This window comes from Mytilus californianus, unplaced genomic scaffold (assembly GCF_021869535.1).
Source record: "Mytilus californianus isolate M0D057914Y unplaced genomic scaffold, xbMytCali1.0.p SCAF_14, whole genome shotgun sequence".
Lineage (NCBI taxonomy): Eukaryota > Metazoa > Mollusca > Bivalvia > Mytilida > Mytilidae > Mytilus > Mytilus californianus.
The window spans coordinates 34,632,611-34,655,597 of record NW_026262626.1 but is presented as its reverse complement, the minus strand read 5'-3'; the positions used below and the strand labels follow the sequence as shown (position 1 = coordinate 34,655,597).

Here is a 22,987-nt window from a genome sequence, read left to right as displayed (position 1 = left end):
AAGAGTGGAGTATATCAAAAATTTTCTTATTTGTTTTTTTTTTTTTGCTTCATTTCTAATTTTCTAATTTGTGTTTTTTATTTCATATCTAAAAAAATAAAACTGAAACATAATTACAGGTACAATGGAGAGAAATCCCAACCCTATATTCTTACCATATACTTCTTCAGCTTAGGTAAAAATTTCCTGAGAATATTGTCATGATGTTCCTGGAATCTTAACAACTTGGGAAAACCATGCATAAACATTCCTGCAAGAATAATTCAATTATAGTAGGTTCTGGTCAACATAAACATTCCTGCAAGAATAATTCAATTATAGTAGGTTCTGGTCAACATAAACATTCCTGCAAGAATAATTCAATTATAGTAGGTTCTGGTCAACATAAACATTCCTGCAAGAATAATTCAATTATAGTAGGTTCTGGTCAACATAAACATTCCTGCAAGAATAAATCAATTATAGTAGGTTCTGGTCAACATAAACATTCCTGCAAGAATGAAAGAACCTTAGTGAGCGCGCTCACATACCCCACGTCCCCACATTGTCATTGGATAAATAAAATAAGTGTAAGAAAAAAAAATTGTATCAGAAAAAAAAATTGAATCATAATTTCCTGTCAATATGCACATCTACATAGTATGTCCTTATTATCTACACAGTTTCATGAAATTCTGTTGTGTGGTTTGAGAGGAGTTGCGATGACAAAAGGTTGCAGTAGTATATTGGGCAAATAAGTTCAAAGGGGCGTAACTCCTGGAAAAAAAATTGAATCGTAATTTCCTGTCGATATGCACATCTACGTAGTATGTCCTTATTATCTGAAAAGGTTTCATGAAATTCTGTCGTGTGGGTTGAGAGGAGTTGCGATGATAAAAGGTTGCAGTAGTATATTAAGCAAATAAGTTCAAAGGGGCGTAACTCCTGGAAAAATAATTGAATCGTAATTTCCTGTCGATATGCACAACTAAATAGTATGTCCTTATTATCTAAAAAGGTTTCCTGAAATTCTGTTGTGTGGTTTGAGAGGAGTTGCGATGACAAGAAACAGGACTGACGGACGGAGGGACAGGTAAAAAACATACCCTCAACAACTCGTTGCGTGGGGTTTAATAATTCTATTATAGTAGGTTCTGGTCAACATAAACATTCCTGCAAGAATACTTCAATTATAGTAGGTTCTGGTCAACATAAACATTCCTGCAAGAATAAATCAATTATAGTAGGTTCTGGTTAACATAAACATTCCTGCAAGAATGAAAGAACCAAGGTGAGCGCGCTCACATACCACACGTCCCCACATTGTTATTGGAGAAATAAAATAAGTGTAAGAAAAAAAAATTGTATCAGAAAAAAAAATTGAATCATAATTTCCTGTCAATATGCACATCTACATAGTATGACCTTATAATCTACACAGTTTCATGAAATTCTGTTGTGTGGTTTGAGAGGAGTTGCGATGACAAAAGGTTGCATTAGTATATTAAGCAAATAAGTTCAAAGGGGCGTAACTCCTGGAAAAAAATTTGAATCGTAATTTCCTGTCGATATGCACATGTACGTACTATGTCCTTATTATCTGAAAAGGTTTCATGAAATTCTGTTGTGTGGTTTGAGAGGAGTTGCGATGACAAAAGGTTGCAGTAGTATATTGGGCAAATAAGTTCAAAGGGGCGTAACTCCTGGAAAAAAAATTGAATCGTAATTTTCTGTCGATATGCACATCTACGTAGTATGTCCTTATTATCTGAAAAGGTTTCATGAAATTCTGTTGTGTGGGTTGAGAGGAGTTGCGATGACAAAAGGTTGCAGTAGTGTATTGGGCAAATAAGTTCAAAAGGGCGTAACTCCTGGAAAAAAAATTGAATTGTAATTTCCTGTCGATATGCACATCTACGTAGTATGTCCTTATTATCTGAAAAGGTTTCATGAAATTCTGTTGTGTGGTTTGAGAGGAGTTGCGATGACAAAAGGTTGCAGTAGTATATTGGACAAATAAGTTCAAAGGGGCGTAACTCCTAGAAAAAAAATTGAATCGTAATTTCCTGTCGATATGCACAACTACATAGTATGTCCTTATTATCTAAAAAGGTTTCGTGAAATTCTGTTGTGTGGTTTGAGAGGAGTTGCGATGACAAGAAACAGAACTGACGGACGGAGGGACGGGTCAAAAACATACCCTCCACAACTCGTTGCGTGGGGTATAATAATTCTATTATAGTAGGTTTTGGTCAACATAAACATTCCTGCAAGAATAATTCAATGATAGTAGGTTCTGGTCAACATAAACATTCCTGCAAGAATAATTCAATTATAGTAGGTTCTGGTCAACATAAACATTCCTGCAAGAATAATTCAATTATAGTAGGTGCTGGTCAACATAAATAAGGAATGTAATTCAGTGGTTGTTGGTTAATTGTTGTATATCATATTTGTATTTCTTTTATAGTTTTATTGTGCATCAATCTGGCCATTTGTTTTTTTTGTTTGAATTGTTTTACATTTGTCATTTCAGGTCCTTGTATAGCTTGCTATGAGGTATGGGTTTTGCTGATTGTTTAATGCTTATACATGTACAGTGACCTATAGCTGATAACATTTACATCATTTGGTCTCTGGTGAAGAGTTGTCTAATTGGCATTCATACCACATCTTCTGATTTTTGTCCCCCGCGTAACACGTTGCGGAGGACATGGAAAAACCGGGCGTCTGTCCGTCCGTCTGTCTGATGTCCGTCCGTCCAGTCTTGTCAGCACTCTCACAGGTATAATTCTTGCCAGATTTTTATAAAACTTATACTTTAGGTTAATATCAGCAATATCTCAGACAAGTTCTATAATGGTGGCAGATCGACTTTTTTTTAAAGAGTTATGCCCCTTGGAAATATTAAATTTATGGAAAATGGCCTCGTTAGCACTCTCACGGGTACAATTCTTCCCAGATTTTTATAAAACTTATACTATAGGTTAATATCGGCAATATCTCGGACAAGTTCTATAATGGTGGACGGGCCTCGTTTGAGCTCTCACAGGTACAATTTTTTATAAAACTTAAAGAATACTATAAGTAATGCCCTTGAAGGTCTGTTTGAAATATTTCGTATACAATAAAAAAAACTTTTTTGTCCCAGTACTTCATGCTGGCTTACTGCTGAGAGTCTTTGACATTGTATTGTCTATCTATCAAGGGAGTGGGGGTATTGGATGTTAAACATCCTACTTATTGAACTGTCTGGTATTGCATATTTTTTTTCGCTGTGCTTTGGTCATCTGTGATCCACAGATTACAGAGTTCAGTAATTTTTCATGACTCATTTTTATTGTTTCTTTTTCTCTGAGCTTTTGTTATTCCCTAAATAATAAAATCCTGGGCGCAGCTTGATACGACCGCAGAGGTCGAACCCTTAACAGTTGGGGCAAGTATGGACACAACATTCAAGCTTGATACAGCACTGAATTTGGATTGTGATTAAATATTTGACACAGCATAGGTTTCTGACACAGAATGAATGTGGTCTAAGAACTTAAAAAATTTTAATTTACCTATTCAAACCATATCATTATTATTTGCTTATATATATAAATCAGAAATAACCAATTTAAAATGGAAAATTTTAAAGAAAAAAAAAGGAAAAAAAGGGGAAAAAAATCCCTCCCTCACAAATTTTTCGAACCCCTTATGATTCATCACCCCTAAACTCAATCCCAGCCTTCCCTTTGTGGTATGGTACCTTGCAGTACAATTTCAGAGAGATCCATACACTTGAACACAAGTTATTGTCTGGAAACTAGAAAATGCTTATTTTTGGCCCCTTATTCCTAAACGTTTTGTGCAATTATCCTTAAACACAATTCCAGCTTTCCCTTTGTGATATGGAACCTTGTAGTACAATTTCAGAAAGATCCATACACTTACACACAAGTTATTATCATGAAACTAGAAAAATGCTTGTTTTTTGCCCCTTTTTTTGCCCCTAATTCCTAAAATTTTGAGGCAATTACCCCCAAAATAAATCCCAGCATTCCCTTTGTGATATGGAACCTTGTGGTACAATGTCTGAGAGATTCATACACTAACACACAAGTTATGTCTGGAAGTTACAAAAATGCTTATTTTTGGCCCCTTTTTGGCCCCTAATTCCTTAACTGCTGGTACCATAACCCCCAAAATCAATCCCAACCTTCCTTTCGTGGTATTGAACCTTATGGGAAAATTTCATAGAGATCCATTCACTTTAACTAAAGTTAAAGTGCGAAAACCAATGTGTCTTCGGACGACGACGATGACTCCAACGTCATACCAATATAGGACCACAAAATTTTTTTGCGGTCGTATAATAAAAAGGGAATGCGTCCATGGGACACAGATGATGCCCCCGCTTGCATATAATGTTATAAAGGGACATAAGTCAAGATCAGTAAAAGTGACGCTACTCAAATTTGTACTTGATCTGAGTTTTGTGGTAATAAGCATTGTGTATAAGTTTCATAAAATTTGGTTGAAGCAAACTTTAGTTAGAGAACAGAAATGAAAAATTCAGCAATTTTTCCATTTGTAAAGGGGCATAACTCTAGAACGGTAAAAGTGACGCCACCCAAATTCAAACTTGATCTGTGTTTTGTGGTTATAAGCATTGTGTACAAGAGTCATAACATTTGGTTGGGGCAAACTAAAATTAGAGAACGGAAACCAATTTTGGGACGTACGGATAGATGTACAGACAGACAAGGGTAAAACTTAATACCCCCTCCGCTACGGCGTGAAATTAATATAGGTTTTGAGAACTGACAATACACCCCACCACCTGGTAATGTGCCTGTCCCATGAGAACTCACATCACAACCCAATCACATGGTTATGTGCCTGTCCAATGAGAACTCAATTCACAACACCATCACATTGTTAGGTGCCTGTCCCATGAAAACTCACTTCACAACCACATCACATGGTTATGTGCCTGTCCCATGAGAACTCACTTCACAACCTCTTCACATGGTTAGGTGCCTGTCCCATAAGAAATCACTTCACAACCTCATCACATGGTTAGGTGCCTGTCCCATGAGAACTCACTTCACAACCCCATCACATGGTAATGTGCCTGTCCCATGAGAACTCACTTCTCAACCCCATCACATGGTAATGTGCCTTTCCCATGAGAACTCACTTCACAACCCCATCACATGGTTAGGTGCCTATAACCATGAGAACTCACTTCACAACCCCATCACATGGTTAGGTGCCTATAACCATGAGAACTCACTTCACAACCCCATCACATGGTAAGGTGCCTATAACCATGAGAACTCAATTCACAACCCCATCACATGGTTAGGTGCCTATAACCAAGAGAACTCACTTCACAACCCAATCACATGGTTATGTGCCTGTCCAATGAGAACTCAATTCACAACACCATCACATGGTTAGTTGCCTGTCCTATGAAAACTCACTTCACAACCACATCACATGGTTATGTGCCTGTCCCATGAGAACTCACTTCACAACCTCATCACATGGTTATGTGCCTGTCCCATGAGAACTCACTTCACAACCTCATCACATAGTTAGGTGCCTTTCCCATGAGAAATCACTTCACAACCTCATCACATGGTTAGGTGCCTGTCCCATGAGAACTCACTTCACAACCCCATCACATGGTAATGTGCCTGTCCCATGAGAACTCACTTCACAACCCCATCACATGGTAATGTGCCTGTCCCATGAGAACTCACTTCACAACCCCATCACATGGTTAGGTGCCTGTCCCATGAGAACTCACTTCACAACCCCATCACATGGTTAGGTGCCTATAACCATGAGAACTCACTTCACAACCCAATCACATGGTTAGGTGCCTGTCCCATGTCAGGAACCTAATGGTTGATCATATGGATGAAAGGTATTTGTCAGTTTATGGATTTGGTGCCAATAAATTGTTGATAGTTTTCAAAGAGGTAAAGAGGGTTTAAAACTTGGCATATGGTTTTTGCACCTTTTTTTGGTCACTGAGAGTCTTATTTTGACCTTCAAATGTATTGTTTTTATCTATTAAAGTTGTCACATAGATATAGGAAGATGTGGTATGAGTGCCAATGAGACAACTCTCCATCCAAGTAACAATTTATAAAAGTAAACCATTATAGGTCAAGGTACGGCCTTCAACATGGAACATTGGCTCACACCGAACAGCAAGCTATAAAGGGCCCCAAAAAATTACTAGTGTAAAACCATTCAAACGGGAAAATCAACGGTCTAATCTATATAAACAGACGACAAAACTACTGTACATCAGTTTCCTGACTTAGGACAGGTGCAAACATTTGCAGCGGGATTAAACGTTTTAATGGTACCAAACCTTCTCCCTTTTCTGAAAATAGTATAACATCACAACATAGAAAGACACACTATAAAATATCAATTGGAAGGCTTAACTCAATCAAAAAACGTAAATTAACACACAATGAACGAATAAATTTGATCTGTGATACCTGAATGCAAATATATATCTGCTTCAGATCTCTTTTTATCAACTTTTTGTTAAAAAAAACCAAGTCACATGATAATAACATACAAAATTTAAGAATATAAGTTATAAGTCACATGTTCATCAATATAAATATCAACCTGTCCACTTGACTGTAACAGCACAAATCATCAATTTGTAATCAATATTTTTAGAAGTAAAGTGCAGAAAAAAGATTTCATGTGAATCATATTGTACAATTTTCAAGACGCTTATACTCAAAAGTTTAACTCAATGTAGCAAAATCTTGAACAATAACAACAAATTGTCTACTAGTTATTATCATCTGTGCATAATTCAATTAAGTATTAAATAAATGGAGAATGTGTCCATGGGATGACAGATGATGCCCCTGCTTGCATGTAACGTTATAAAGGGACATAACTAGGGAACTGTAAAAGTGACATCACCCAAAATCAAACTTGGTCTGTGTTTTGTGGTAATAAGCATTGTGTATAAATTTCATAACATTTGGTTGAGGCAAACTAAAGTTAAAGGGATACAAAAAACTCAGCATTTTTTTTATTTATAAAGGGGCATTACTCCAGAACGGTAAAAGTGACGCCACTAACTGAGTTTTGTGGTAATAAGTCTCAAATGGCCAGGTTGTAATATTAGTGACTAATTAATGTAGAATGTCTGCAATGTTGTTGCAATTACATGAAGGTTGTAAATTATGCTGAAAAAATTCTTAGTTTCCAGACTGAAAAAATAAGAAAAAATTCCCCAAATAATTCCATGATAGCAGGTGAACAGCTTCAACATATATGTGCAATCTTCCTGTGAAGTTTCAGGGATACAGGTTGAAAACTGTATGAGGAGTTGATTACACAAATAGATACCCACTTTTCCCCACCCAGATATCACCATTACTATAAGCCAGGTTTGGACAGATGCAATGAAGGTTGTTATTACCTACAAAATTTTACAGAAATTCAATATCTTTTAATGCAGTTTAGAAAAGTAATGCAGACAATATGGACATTACAATAAAACTTACCATGACATGCATATCTCTTTTGGCAAAAAAGTTGTGACAAAGCCCAGAAAGCATCCTGCAAGTTTATAATACAAGTATTATACATGTTTATGTCATATAAATTAATTCTACCAATAAACTGATACACTTCATACACTGTGTAAAGGAATACTAGAGACAGGTTACTTAAAAACATGGATATTCTACTATATAGGACAAATAAATACATTCAAAAGCTTGCAATATCAAAACACTTACATTAACTGTACATCAGGCAACAAAAAGCAAATAGTACTGGGTTCACCACAGAATGAAAATCAAGGGTGGGGAAGATATGTCAACAATACTCAGAGGGTGTGTTAAGTTCGTTCGCATCCCTCCTTAGGCATAAGTTTGTCATTATAAAGAAAAAAACTTTTAATACATGTAGTTTTATTTAATTACTTAAGGATGTATTCTTCTGATGTTTCAGGCTCGTTGAAATCTTGTTCGGGAACTATTTCCAAAACATATGATACAAGTGGAAAATATCAATGAATTTAAAAAATATTATAATCAAACTATACTCTGTGAAAAAATTGTATACTTACAATAAGTAGTTTTTGAGAAATAAAATTTTCAAATCTATTAACCAATCCGGTCAGTATCACTGATCAGCCAAAATGTTGAGAAAATGGGTGAGGGGTACAAAAAAATGATTTTACCAAAAATACTCATATCAATATTTTCTTTTCAAAATTCTTAGATATATATTTTTTCAATCATTTATAACAAAGAAGTTGAAGTAATATTCTTTTTGTTCTAAAAAAAAAAGAAGAAAATCCCAAATTTACAAAAATGGACAGCATAGTCAATTTGACATGAAAAAGCAACAAAATTTTATAAAACTTTCTAATATTAACACCAACCTATAGATTTTTAAATTAAATTTATTCAGATGGGTCCACTTCATCTTTAGTGAAAGTATGAAATTTTTTTTATTCCTGAACGGTTTGAGCCATAACCGCCAAAGTCAAACCCAACCTTCCCTTTGTGGTATGGAACCTTGTGGTTCAATTTCATAGAGATCCATAGACTAATACTTAAAGGGGCACTAGCTGTCAAATTCATGTTCACCGATTTGACTCAAATTCTCATATTTGATTTATAACAATGTAAAACATTTATCCAAACTATTAAAAGTCTAAAATAAACAGTTAACAGGACATGGGCATGATAACACGTAGCTTCGTTTCGTGTGTATTTTAGTCTAGATGCCATCTAATTATATATATAATTAACTATCGAGTTGACCTCCAAAGTCATCCGATGACCATATAAGCGATGTAAACATAAATAAAGATATAAATAGATTAAGCGAACTCGTGCTATTGGATTTTTCTAGGTCTGCTTAATTTCATTAAATAGATTAAAAATATATGTTTATCATCATTTTTACCTGTATAAGAATGATTTTTTGTGGATCGGATCAGTCAATCAAATGATTTACCTTTGTTTCACTTTCAATATTGACATTCTTTTCCTTTAAATAACTTTTCACATACAATTCACGTGTTATCCATCTCTAGCTAAGGCGTTAAATTGAAGTTCACATGAATACGGATTCTATAAGGTCGAATTATTCACTTGCAAGTGAATAATTCATCATCAATGTTTCTTAGCTTATTTTGACAAAATTGAACCATACTGGTGGCTAAAAGCGAATAATTATTTCACTATTTCACTTTCATTAATGATTGAACAAAAAAAAATCATATATTAGATTTTTTATGTATCTCGTAGCTAGTGCCCCTTTAAGTAATTGTACATTAACCAGAAAAACCTTGTTTTTTCCCCTTTTTTGCCTCTAATTCCTGAACAGTTTGGGCCATAATCCCCAAAGTCAATCCCAACCTTCCCTTTGAAGTATGGAACCTTGTTGTATAATTTCAGAGAGATCCATACACTTATACACAAGTTATTGTCCTGAAACTAGAAAAATGCCTTTTTTGGCACCTTTTTGACCCCTAATTCCTAAACAGTTGGGACCATAACCCCCAAAATCAATCCCAACCTTCCTTTTGTGGTATTGCTACTTGTGAGTAAATTTCATAGAGATTTATTCACTTATCCTAATGTTATTGTCCTGAAACCAAATGTCTTCGGACGATGACAATGTGATAGCAATATACGAACGCAAATTTTTTGTGGTCATATAAATAAATGGGGAATGTGTCCATGTGACACAGATGATGACCCTGCTTGCATATCATATAAAGGGATAAAACTGAAGATCGTTAAAAGTGACCCTACCCAAATTTGTACTCGATCTGAGTTTTGCGGTAAAAAGTATTATTTGGTAGAGGCAAACTTAAGTTAGAGAACAGAAACGAAAAATTCAGCAACTTTTCCATTTGTAAAGGGGCATAACTCTAGAACAGTTTAAGTGACGCCACCAAAATTCAAACTTGATCTGTTTTTTGTGGTTATAAGCACTGTGTATAAGTTTCATAACATTTGGTTGAGGCAAACTAAAGTTAGAGAACGGAAACAAAAAATTCAGCAATTTTTCCATTTGTAAAGGGCATAACTCTAGAACGGTTACAGTGATGCCACCAATAATCAAACTTGATCTGTGTTTTGTGGTAATAAGCATTTTGTATAAGTTTCATAACATTTGGTAGAAGCAAACTAAAGTTAGAGAACACTACGGCGGGGCATAAAAAAAAACACATTTTTTTTTTTTCTTTTAAACAATTTATAAATATCTTAGAGAAATGAAGGCTTCAGAGCAAATGCAATGCGATTTCGTTATAATTAATATTTCCAAGGGGTATTACTTGTTAAAAATATTTGATCAGCACTTATTTCAAAAGTGTCAAAGACATTGGTGATATAAACCTATGATATAAGTTTAATTAAATTCTGGCAAGAATTGTACACATGAGATTGCTAACAATGCAATTTTCCATATAGTCAATATCTAAGGGGCAAAACTCTTTTAAAAATAATTGATCGGCACTGATTTTTGTTATCGTCCAAGACATTGCTGATATAAACCTATGATATAAGTTTCATAAAAATCTGGCAAAAACTGTACACGTGTGTGAGAGTGCTAACAAGACTGAACTGACAGAGGGATGCCCAGTATTTCTATGTCCCCTGCAACGTGTTACGCAGGGGGGGGGGGGGGGGGGGGGACAATAAGCTGATATTGAAACCAATGACTTATCATTACTTCATCACATTGCTTTAGATTGAGGAAAAACAACAGTTCAACATTTTGTATTTTTTGAATTTTACTTACTTCCTAGTTTGACTACTGTACAACATACAATTTTTTTTTATCAGAAATATTTAGATATGTTTAAAAATTTGTAAAAGTGTTTGTGATCTAAAAGGATGATACATATTCATTTTATTTCCATCTACATTGCCTACATTATTATTCCGTGTATGTTGTATAAGTCATCTGTTAAACCACGCGAGACAAGGTAAATTATAATAAACAGCTGCGCCATGAGCGCATGATACCCCCGTCGTCTTGTGTGTGAATTTTTATGCAATAATCATAAATAGTTTCTGACATACGGCGCGTCATGCTAAAACCCCCCTTTTTTTATACCAAAAACTCAATATCTCTAAAATAAAATTTTGAATCAAAACCAAAAAGTATACAGATCTTTAGATTAATATAACTAAGAAGTGTGTAAAATTTTAAGCAATAATCATTAATCGTTTTTGAGATAAGGCGCGACATGTGAAAACCCCCCTTTTTAAAAAAAAAAAATCAATATCTCTAAAATAAAATTTTGAATCAAAACCAAACAGTATACAGATCTTAAGATTAATATAACTAAGAAGTGTGTAAAATTTTAAGCAATAATCATAAATTGTTTTTGAGATACGGCGTGACATGTGAAAAACCCCTCCCCCCTTTTTTTACAAAATACTCAATAACTCAAAAATAAAATTTTGAATCATCACTAAAAAGTATACAGTTCTTTAGATTAATATAACTAAGAAGTGTGTAAAATTTTAAGCAATAATCATAAATCGATTTTGAGTTACGGCGCGACATGTGAAAAACCCCTCCCCCTTTTTTTACAAAATACTCAATAACTCAAAAACAAAATTTTGAATCATCACCAAAAAGTATACAGATCTTAAGATTAATATAACTAAGAAGTGAGTAAAGTTTTAAGCAATAATCATAAATTGTTTTTGAGATACGGCGCAACATGTGAAAAAAAACACACACCTGTTTTAGTTACTAAGTCCCGTAACTCAAAAAGTTTTAATCTTATTTTCACCAAAAAGTATACAGATCGTTTGACCATCATAAGAAACAACTATGTTAAGTTTCATGAAATTTGGATAAGTCGTTCTCAAGTTACGGTGCGACATGTTTACGCCGGACAGACAGACGGACAGACGACATTTGTATACCATAATACGTCCCGTCAAAATTTTGACGGGCGTATAAAAATCAGCTGTCAATGTAAACATTTCTGGAGACACTGTTCACTCTATCAAATACTAACTAGATTGCTTAATTGCCACTGACATGATAATTGGGTTAGAGGTATTTAGTGAGCCCTGTAGTCTAACCCATGTAATGGCATCCAGTAAATATAACCTGCTTTTCACTTTACAGAACAAGTTTTCAGATCCTATGAACTTATACATTGTTCACTTTTTTTGTCCTACACATATATGAACTAATTGCCACTGGCCTATAAGGTAGCAACTAACAATCCATTAATCAGTCATTTGTGCCCTTCTTTATTATAATCTGTCCATTGAGATTGAGATATAAATAACCAGTACCTCTTCATTTAGATACATAAGCAACAAAGCTGCTATCTCACTCATTCCCTGGCAGTAACCAACCTCTGTATTGTACATGGAGTATGCTGACAGAACATGGAACAGAGCTTGCTGGCTGTAAGTAAACAAATACAGACAATTGTCATTTGAACTGCCAGACACTGCAAAAAATAAATAGCTTTATCTTTGGCTCATCACAAGAAGTTACATATGCATCAGACAGTGAATTTATTTCTCTTCCGCTAAATGAAGATACCCGGTAGTAATTAGACAACCCCAAATAGACAATATAGTTTTTAAAATAAATTGAGGAAAATGAATAGATTTATTACTGTAAGGACCCTGTCCTTTCTACACTTACATTGAAGAATTCATTCCTATTCATTATTTTGTTAATGCATGACCCTACAACACAGTACAAAACAAAACTCAAATAATTAAAACTTAATGAATATAAAAAGAACTCTATTGGAGCTGTCCATAAGAAGAGAGGATAGACAGAATGTGTCGCCACATGATTCAAACTGTGTTTGATGCATATCTTTAATTTGTCCCCACGCTTACCATTGTGCTTTCCAAAAATCCTGGGGAGAACTCTTGATTTTGTGCATTTTTTGGACATAAAAGCTTGAGGAAAACCTTGGCTGCAACCTCGGATCTGAAATGTTCTGTATTCAAAAGGTGCAAATGTTGATATGTAATCAATAGACGTAAATTGTTTTGAACCAGGGATGGCTAGCGGCCAAATAAATTATGCAAAAAACTGATATAAATTATGGAAAATAGGACCAAAACTAACATTACAACACATAACATGGAAAATTAAGGGGTCATAACCACATGTATGTCATTTTTAATGTGAATTTCCAAAAAGAAGTAATTTTGTAATAATAGTAATATCACAACTATTCATACGTGAAATTTGTAGTATTTTGGCCTGATTAACAAAGCACTAGATTCTTAGGTCTATTATTAGCCCTTCTTGAATCTCCTGCTTTTTTTCAGGTAGGCACAGGAAATTTGAAAATTGAAAAATCAATAGTGTGCACCCCTGTCCCAGGTTAGGGGAGGGTTGAACGCTCACAAACATGTTTAACCCAGCCACATTCTTTATGTGCCTGTCCCAAGTCAGGAGCCTGTAGTTCAGTGGTTGTTGTTGGTTCATGTCTGTCATATTTGTTTTTCATAAATTGTTTTGTTATAAATTAGGCCGTTAGTTTTCTCAATTGAATTGTTTCATATTTTTCATGTCAGGGCCTTTTATAGCCGACCATACGGTATGAATTTTTCTCATTGTTGAAGGCCATACGGTTGCCTATAATTGCTTACATCCACTTCATTTGAACTTTGGTGGATAGTTGTCTCATTGGCAATCATACCACATCTCCTTATTTTTATATTATAAACCACACAGTTACTTGACACTGCATTTGCTAAGACTGAACATTATAAACCACAGTTACTTACTTGACACTGTATTTGCTTGGACTGACAATTATAAACCACACAGTAACTTACTTGACACTGCATTATCTTGGACTGTACATTTCAAACCACACAGTTACTTACTTGACGCTGTATCTTTGTCTGTACATTATATGATTTCTGTAAGTACGGTTAATATCTAAGTCTATCTGTCTTATATCTGGGGATTTGGCACGTGCCCTCATCTTCATTTTCTGAAAACAAACATTATAGTTTAATAATTATATTATAAAACACCATCATTATTAGGGCTTACACTTATTTAATAACATCTGATTCAGCCAAGAAGAAATTCCTATTTGTATGTGACGTTCTAATGTTAGTTGCAGCTACAATATTTCTGTTTTGTTGTTTATATACACACATTTGTTTGGTACTGTAATTGTCATTACTTTGGAATCTAACCAGGGCCTTGTTGATAAACAACTTAAGGAAAATCTTTTATTCATTCAAAACCTTAAGAGAAAATCAATTTAAGAAATGTTTATATACAAAAGCAATATGAAAATTGATGGGCACAAAAGTTATCTTGATGATTTGAAAAATATTTTGATAAAGCCAGAGCGAACTACAATAGGAGATAATTCATAATATCTATTAAGGTAGAACCTGTACAGTCTAATTTTGGGAAATGCAACTGTCTGTGTTTGAAATGCTGTTTCATTGTCAACTGCGGCTATACAAAGACAGAGGAGATAATTTTCTTTTATTCTTATTGTCGAAATAAGCACTTTCAGTTTTGCACCAGTAGATGAAAGCTTGTTCTAATACAAATACACTCTGATTTAAATGTATATTTTTGTTTTCAAAGCTCACATTTTAGAATCCTGGACAAGAAAAATCATGAAACAGAGAAATTATGTGAAACCTGTTTATATTTTGTCAATCACCCACAAGTTATGGTATTAATAAATTGCTAACACAGAGATATTTTTGATATTTTGATAGTAAAATGCAACGATTTAAATTAAAATAGCAATACTTTACTTAATTGGGGACAGAGCAAAATAATCTCCATGAAAAATGAGACGTGCCAATGCTTTACAACTTCTTACCAAATATCATTGATTGGTCACGTGGTTCCACCTTAACTGACCTAGTCACAAAATTTTAGAAATTTTTTACGCATCTGTCACAGTGGGAAACAGCATACCTAAATCTTGCTTATTGACTCTGTCAAGGCGAGACAAAAAAGGTGAGATGTGTTATGATTGGTAATAAGACAACCATTTATGTAGTTCATCTCCATTCTTTCTTCAAGTAAACACTTCACACAAACATAAAATAACAGAACCTTTTTTTTTTATTTAGAACACTTAAGATTATGTATAAACTAATCATAGATATGCAAGTATTACACATATACATACATGCATTCTTGTGTGTATGTAAATAAAGTGGTGCTGTCCATTTTTCACTCAAACCTTTTTAAATTTAATCAGATTTGATATTGAACTAAATCACTTATTGCTAAACTTATCTATTTGCAAACTAGTTAAACATGAGAATCAACTTTAAACAAGAATGTGTCCATAGAACATGGATGCCCCACTCACACTATCATTTTCTATGTTCAGTGGACCATGAAATTGGGGTCAAAACTCTAATTTGGCATTAAAATTAGAAAGATCATATCATAGGGAACATGTGTACCAAGTTTCAAGTTGATTGGACTTCAACTTCATCAAAAATTACCTCAACCAAAAACTTTAACCTGAAGCGAGACAGATGGACAAACAAACGGACGCACAGAACGAAAAACATAATGCCCCTCTACCTTCTTAGGTGGGACATAAAAAGTGTAAGGCAAAATATTCTAGCCAAATACATTGCCCAAATTTTAATTTTTTTTATTCAAACAAAAAATTCTGCTTGGTTTTGTTCTGACAGTAATATCATATCTGGTCAAAATTTATAAAATTTGTAAAATCCTGGAAAATATGACTGTTTAAGAACCCTGTTTATACATACTCTATAGACTCCATTTTGTTCAGCTTTGACTTTGTTGATATCTAGTAGTCTTGCCCATATTTCACCTCTCAAACTATCTGGTATTCCTTTGTAAATCCTTCTTGTCATCTGAAAACATTAATCAAACACTCTACATATATGTACAATATCTATGACTAGCTATCATGGATTATATATACGTTCACTCTTCATGAATGTGAATTAATTCATTGAATGGTCTCAATACTTTTATGCTCGACAAATATCTACTATATATAGAAAGACAGTGTTAAATGGATCAACAATGGGTGCCACCATCTTGAATATAGATGCCTCATCTACATACAAAACAAAGAATTAATTTTTCTTTTATCTTGGATATACAACTGCTTCAAACCTTCTCCTATATTATCAACAAGAATGTGTCCATAGTACACGGATGCCCCACTCGCACTATCATTTTCTATGTTCAGTGGACCATGAAATTGGGGTCAAAACTCTAATTTGGCATTAAAATTAGAAAGATCATATCATAGGGAACATGTGTACTAAGTTTCAAGTTGATTGGACTTCAACTACATCAAAAACTATCTTGACCAAAAACTTTAACCTGAAGCGGGACAGGCGGACGAACGGACGCACAGACCGAAAAACATAATGCCCCTCTACTATCGTAGGTGGGGCATAAAAATTCCTATAGAAATCTGTGGTTTGAACAGGAGTGGTCACTAGAATACAACTTTATTCTGACAAAGTCAGGATACTCAAGCTGTAATAGTAGAAATGGAAAAGAGAATAATTTATCTGATTATAGTTTAATGAAATTAATCTTTATTAGAAATGCACAGTAGTTACAGATATTAAAACATTTATAGAGAGACATATTATTCATTACTGTGTCTACCTTCTCTCCAGGATAATATTTTTTCCAGCTTTTCATCATCTTCAGCCATTTCTTGGTTCTCTCTGATTCCACTTCTTTTGCCTATAAATAATTCAATTTGAAATAAGAAAATGAAGTTGTTCATACAATAATAACATGCAAGCATTAATTTAACTTGCTAAAGACAACTAAACCATTGAAAACACTATGACATGGATCATGATTGGTGTAAGTTCAGAAACCACTCACTGAATCAAATCCAATGTTTTAGAAAGTAGCTAAGCATTTGTATTATAAGTTTTATACTAGAAAATTATGGCTGTTGCATAGAAATCATATGTTTGATAACAGAAATCAAGGACATGAAGGATGCAGCTAAGTAACCCAAGAAATCAATAGCCTAGGGAACTTCCTCTCATTATATGTTACCATATATCCAATAATGTTGTAATTTGATATAAAGTATTTGAGTAAGCATCCTGAAGCCAAAAAGATTAACAGATGTCCATTTTTAGTAATTATGACATTGACATTAGACTTAGTGACCTCAATATCAATAGGGGTCCTGGATCTTCCTCTCATTATATGTGACCTTATATCCCCAAGTAATGTTGCAATCTAATATATATTTTGTGTAAGCATCCAGAAACCAAAATAACTGAATGACAGATTGGTCAAACACTGTATACCCATTCTACTTTTCAGCATGGGTGTATAATTAGTCCACCTTTAAGGCACCAAAGAAACAACTCTATTTCAAGGCAGCACCTAAGCAAAAAAATACCAAGCATGTCTGTCAAGATTGTTTAGTTTCAATTTGTTGAGACCTTCTTAGAAATTTTTTTCTACATATTTCATTGTAAAATATGGCTGTGAGGTAGTGGTGATACTGGTTGTCCATTATCACTTAATCAACAACTGTCACAGATTTCTGAGGATGATTTGTCTTCATTCTTTTTATAGGCTAATACTAAATTCCAGCAATACTTGGTTAGTCAAAACTTTTCTACCAGAATTAGTTTTAATTGGTTAATCAGATATCAGTCATATGTGTTTGTATACTATCCACATGACTGGTGGGTGAAAGTCAACAAAGTATCAATACTTGGTCATGTTGGTCAGTATTGTAAAGAACTCTAAGTTAATTATTAATTCTTCATCCCATAATATAATCTAGATTCATTCTTTACTATGTATGAGAATTCTAGGTATAAACAGACAAGCAATTTTACATACTCAATGAATGACATAATGATATGTCTTCCATTACATATACATACAATGTACAAAATTAAGTATACTTTTAGTATTAAGTTATACACAAAGGATATAACTAACCACCAGTATAATGTTTACCTTTATTTCAGCAGCATCTCTTTGGGTTGGTAACCTACTGTCACTGAAATATTCACAGACAACAGATGCAATAAACATATAAAGGTAAAATAGTACAAATTAACATTAGAGCTATAAACAATATATCTTGTTTTGCCCTTAAAAAGTGTTAATTAAAAGCTTGATAAACAAAACTGATTTGAAAACATGTATTGTTTTAAAGCAAAGTTACTTTTACAATCAATATCTAATTATATCAATGAATTTTTCTATTTTATTATTTTTACAATTTTACTGGAAACAGTGTTAGTAACAGTCATGCATACAGTCACTTAATGATACAATTGAAATTGATTGTTTATAAAAATATGGTGTAGTAATCAGACACTAGCATAATAAACAAATAATTTTATGTTCTGTTACAATTTCAATATTGCTTTCATTTTCATCATAAAACTATCATAACAATAGAAAACAGGTTATTTAAATTTCTACTTACTGTATAAATCCATATCTATCTGTTACATGATACACTTCAAATGTTGGGTCCTCCCATGGATCAATTTGTGCTCCTTCTTCTCTTCCCTGTTTAGGAAAATTCATTTATCATGTGTATATACACTGAATTAAATACTGATAATACACTGAATTAATAACAAATATATGTTTCTTCTTTCAGTATGAGTAAAGACAAATAAATTTATGGTTGAAGAATAAAAATATATAAAATGGCACTTTTCTAAATTAGCTTGATAGTGATTGCTCATGATTCCCATACTAATTCTTTTGTAACCATTAGACATTTAAGAGGGGGAAAAAAGTTTTCCTTCAAAATTATTGAAGTTGTCCATTTTAACTGAATTGATTGACATAAAGCAAGATGTAAAATAGAGGCTCTAAAGAGCCTGTGTCACTCACCTGCATCTTCAACAATGGCCACTTTTTAGTAAAAGTCATCATTAAAGGGGAATAACTCTATTAAGAGTTGACTGACAATTTCAGTTATGTTGGCATATTTGTAGATCTTATCCTGGCATCCTGCTGATAACTTTTTCTGTTTAAAGTTTCTATTTATCTATTATAGTTTTCAAGATAATAGGAAAAAAACGTTAAAAATTATCATTAAAGGCAACGACTCCAATAATGAGTCCTGAAGATTTTGAAAAATTGTACCCCCTCACAATTTCTTTTTTACCCCCAACCCTCCAATTTTTTTTTTCACCTAATATGGTGATAATCTCAATTTAAATTTCCAATGGAGTTTGCAACCATAATTACCCAATTAATTACATCATAAAAGTCTTAAAATAGAAAATGACATACATAATCATGGCTAAAATTATTATTCCTTAATCAGCATTTTTAAAAAGTAACTTCTAAAATTAAATTGACAGCTTATCACCTCAAGACAATACAACATTTCTTTATACATAATTTAAAAGCAGTGTAAGGGAGGTAATCCAAACATAACATTGTACTTTTTTTTAATTGTCCATTAACCAGGAAACCCTTGTTTTCCCCCTTTTTTGCCCCTAATTCCATAACTGTTTGAGCCATAACCCCCCAAAGCCAATCCTAACCATCCCTTTGTGGTATGAAAACTTGTGGTATAATTTCAGAGAGATCCATACACCGTTCCACAAATTATTGTCTGGAAACTAGAAAAATGCTTATTTGGGCCCCTTTTTGGCCCCTAATTCCTAAACTGTTCGGACTATAACCCCCAAAATCAATACCAACCTTCCTTTTGTGGTTATAAACCTTGTGTTTAAATTTCATAGATTTCTATTTACATTTACTAAAGGTATTGTCCAGAAACCAAATGTCTTCGATGACACAGACGACAACTTGATACCAATATATGACCGCAAAAATTTTTTGCAGTCGTATAAAAAATAAATTGACAGCTTATCACCTCAAGAGAATACAACATTTCTTTACACATAATTTAAAAGCAGTGTAAGGGAGGTAATTCAAACACAACATTGTACTTAAGTAATTGTCCATTAACCAGGACACCCTCTTTTTTTCTCTCTTTTTTGCCCCTAATTCCTAATCAGTTTGAGCCATAACACCCCAAAGCCAATCCTAACCATCCCTTTGTTGTATGGAAACTAGTGGTATAATTTCAGAGAGATCCATACACTGTTCCACCAGTTATTGTCCGGAAACTAGAACTAGAGGCTCTCAAGAGCCTGTGTCGCTCACCTGTATTTACTGATGCTTTGGAAATCATGTAAAATAAGGTTAAAATCATAATTAATAGTATTAGATATTAGATATTATAATGATATCTAAGATAATAAAAAAAACTGCAAAATTTTTGTAAAATTACTAACTCAGGGGCAGCAACCCAACAACGGGTTGTCGGATTCGTCTGAAAATTTCAGGGCAGATAAATCTAAATCTGATGAACATCTTTGCCACCTGTCAGATTTGCTCTAAATGCTTTAGTTTCAGAGATATAAACCAAAAACTGCATTTTACCCCTATGTTCTATTTTTAACCAAGTCAGCCATGATGGTTGGAAGGCGGGGTCATCGGACAAATTTTTAAACTAGATACCCTAATAATGATTATGGCCAAGTATGGTTAAATTTGTCTCAGTAGTTTCAGAGAAGAAGATTTTTGTAAAAGATAACAAAAATTTACAAAAAGTTGTTAAAAATTGACTATTAAGGGCAATAAATCCTAAAGAGGTCGACTGACAATTTTGGTCATGACAACTTATTTGTAGATCTTACTTTGCTGAACATTATTGCTGTTACAGTTTATCTCTATCTATAATAATATTCAAGATAATAACCAAAAACTGCAAAATTTCCTTAAAATTACCAATTCAGGGGCAGCAACCCAACAACGGGTTGTCAGATTTGTCTGAAAATTTCAGGGCAGATAGATCTTGACCTGATAATCAGTTTTACCCATGTCAGATTTGCTCTAAATGCTTTGGTTTCAGAGATATAAGCCAAAACCTACATTTTACCCCTATGTTCTATTTTTAGCCATGGCAGCCATCTTGGTTGGTTGGCCGGATCACCGGACACATTTTTTAAACTAGATACCCTAATAATGATTGTGGCCAAGTTTGGTCAAATTTGGCCCAGTGGTTTCAGAGGAGAAGATTTTTGTAAAAAGCTAACGACGACAGACGACGACGGACGCCAAGTGATGAGAAAAGCTCACTTGGCCCTTCGGCCAGGTGAGCTAAAAATGCTTATTTGGGCCCATTTTTTGGCCCCTAACTCCTAAACTGTTGAGACCATAACCCCCAAAATCAATCCCAACCTTCCTTTTGTGGTTATAAACCTTGTGTTTAAATTTCATAGATTTCTATTTACTAATACTAAAGTTATTGTCCGGAAACCAAATTTCTTCGGACGACGTGGACGACGACGTGATACCAATATAAACAGCAAAATTTCCTTAAAATTACCAATTCAGGGGCAGCAACCCAACAACGGGTTGTCTGATTCATCTGAAAAATTTCAGGGCAGATAGATCTTAACCTGATGAACATTTTTGCCCAGTCAGATTTGCTCTTGATGCTTTAGTTTCAGAGATATAAGCAAAAAATATGTTCTATTTTTAGCCATGTCTGCCATCTTGATTGGCAGGCGAGGTCGTCAGACATATTTTTTAAACCAGATTCCCAAATGATGATTGTGGCCAAGTTTGATATAATTTGTCTCAGTAGTTTTAGAGGAGAAGATTTTTGTAAAAGTTAACGACAACGATGGACAACCGACGCCAAGTGATGAGAAAAGCTCACTTGGCCTTTTAGGCAAGGTGAGCTAAAAATGGTAAAATTCATCATCTAAGGGCAATAACTCCTACAAGAAGACTCCTGACAGTTTTGACTTAAATGAACAACAGGTAGAGCTTATCATTCCGAACATTTTTGCCCTTGTCAGATTTTCTCTTTTCATAGCGTGTTTCAAAATAATACGCAAAACTTGCATTTTCGCCCTATGTTCTATTTTTCAGCCATGTCAGCCATCTTGGTTGGCAGACAGGGTTATCGGACACATTTTTAAAACTAGATACCCCAATGATGATTGTGGCCAAGTTTGGCTCAGTAGTTTCTTCAGAGAAGATTTTTGTTAAAGTTAACAACTGACGACGGACGCCAAGTGATGAGAAAAGCTCACTTGGCCTTTCGGCCAGGTGAACTAAAAACTATTCATAATAGTGTCTCTAACAAAGTTTTTTTCTATTCTTTAATAAAGTTTAGGATGTCAAATCTCCCTAATAGAGATTTATTTAATATGTTTACCTTGTCATATCTGCCAACGATCTCTGCCCTTTCCCTCTCAGCCTGCCTTATCTGTTCATACTGATCATACACAGGGGACGAGCCTATATACACATATAATAGGAATTCAATATTTTTACAAATGTTTAATGCATAAATTCTTCAAATTTCTTAACTTACTGATTTTCAAAAATCCACAGACATGACATTTTTATTTCCCGTAAAGTTAACTAACACTGACAAAGCGTACGACTGACACGATTTACAACATAGAATAATAGATTTCTTAATTTTTCCATGTATAAATTTAGAAACTATCAAAATAAACTGTTGAAACAGAGATATGACTGGCCTGTAAAATGTTGGAAAAATATGGCAATATTTTAACATGTAAACTATGCAAAACATATATTCAAAGTCAATGAAACATGACTGAAGGTGAAAGGTCAAATGATCTCTGTGGAAATGCTACATGTTGTCTTTTGTTTAAGCCAATTGAATTTTGTATTATTACTGATCTTTCCTTACCATGCTTACTATCTATTTATAATAACACTATATACATACCACTACTCATTCTGTACTCTGGTTATCCTTGATCCATATAATCATAAAACCTAGAAATATAAAAATATCATTTGATAATTACTATCCAGGAAATACATCTAAATTTAGGGATGTATATAAATTATAATAACTGGAATGAACACTCATTTGACACTTGACATGCTTCATCAACTCTTATATGAAATTGACTGAACAGGAAGA

At 33.8% G+C, this 22,987-nt stretch overlaps 2 protein-coding genes across 3 annotated transcripts in view; both read right to left on the bottom strand.

The window, feature by feature from the left end:
- The window catches only part of LOC127724749 (uncharacterized), a 185,055-nt gene that overhangs the window by 130,468 nt on the left and 31,600 nt on the right, over positions 1-22,987 (bottom strand). The gene's annotated exons all lie outside the window — the stretch shown is intronic.
- LOC127724664 (USP6 N-terminal-like protein) overlaps positions 1-22,987 on the bottom strand; it is a 55,130-nt gene that overhangs the window by 20,878 nt on the left and 11,265 nt on the right. For both annotated transcript variants that reach the window (XM_052231700.1, XM_052231701.1), the window contains exons 2-11: positions 22,787-22,836; positions 22,241-22,323; positions 18,464-18,549; positions 17,986-18,028; positions 16,651-16,731; positions 15,768-15,875; positions 13,881-13,990; positions 12,312-12,426; positions 7,524-7,578; positions 156-250 (exon numbers count right to left, since the gene is read on the bottom strand). In XM_052231700.1, the coding sequence (XP_052087660.1) occupies positions 156-250; positions 7,524-7,578; positions 12,312-12,426; positions 13,881-13,990; positions 15,768-15,875; positions 16,651-16,731; positions 17,986-18,028; positions 18,464-18,549; positions 22,241-22,323; positions 22,787-22,796 (786 nt within the window). In that variant the 5' untranslated portion in view covers positions 22,797-22,836. The remainder of the gene's footprint in view (positions 1-155; positions 251-7,523; positions 7,579-12,311; positions 12,427-13,880; positions 13,991-15,767; positions 15,876-16,650; positions 16,732-17,985; positions 18,029-18,463; positions 18,550-22,240; positions 22,324-22,786; positions 22,837-22,987) is intronic.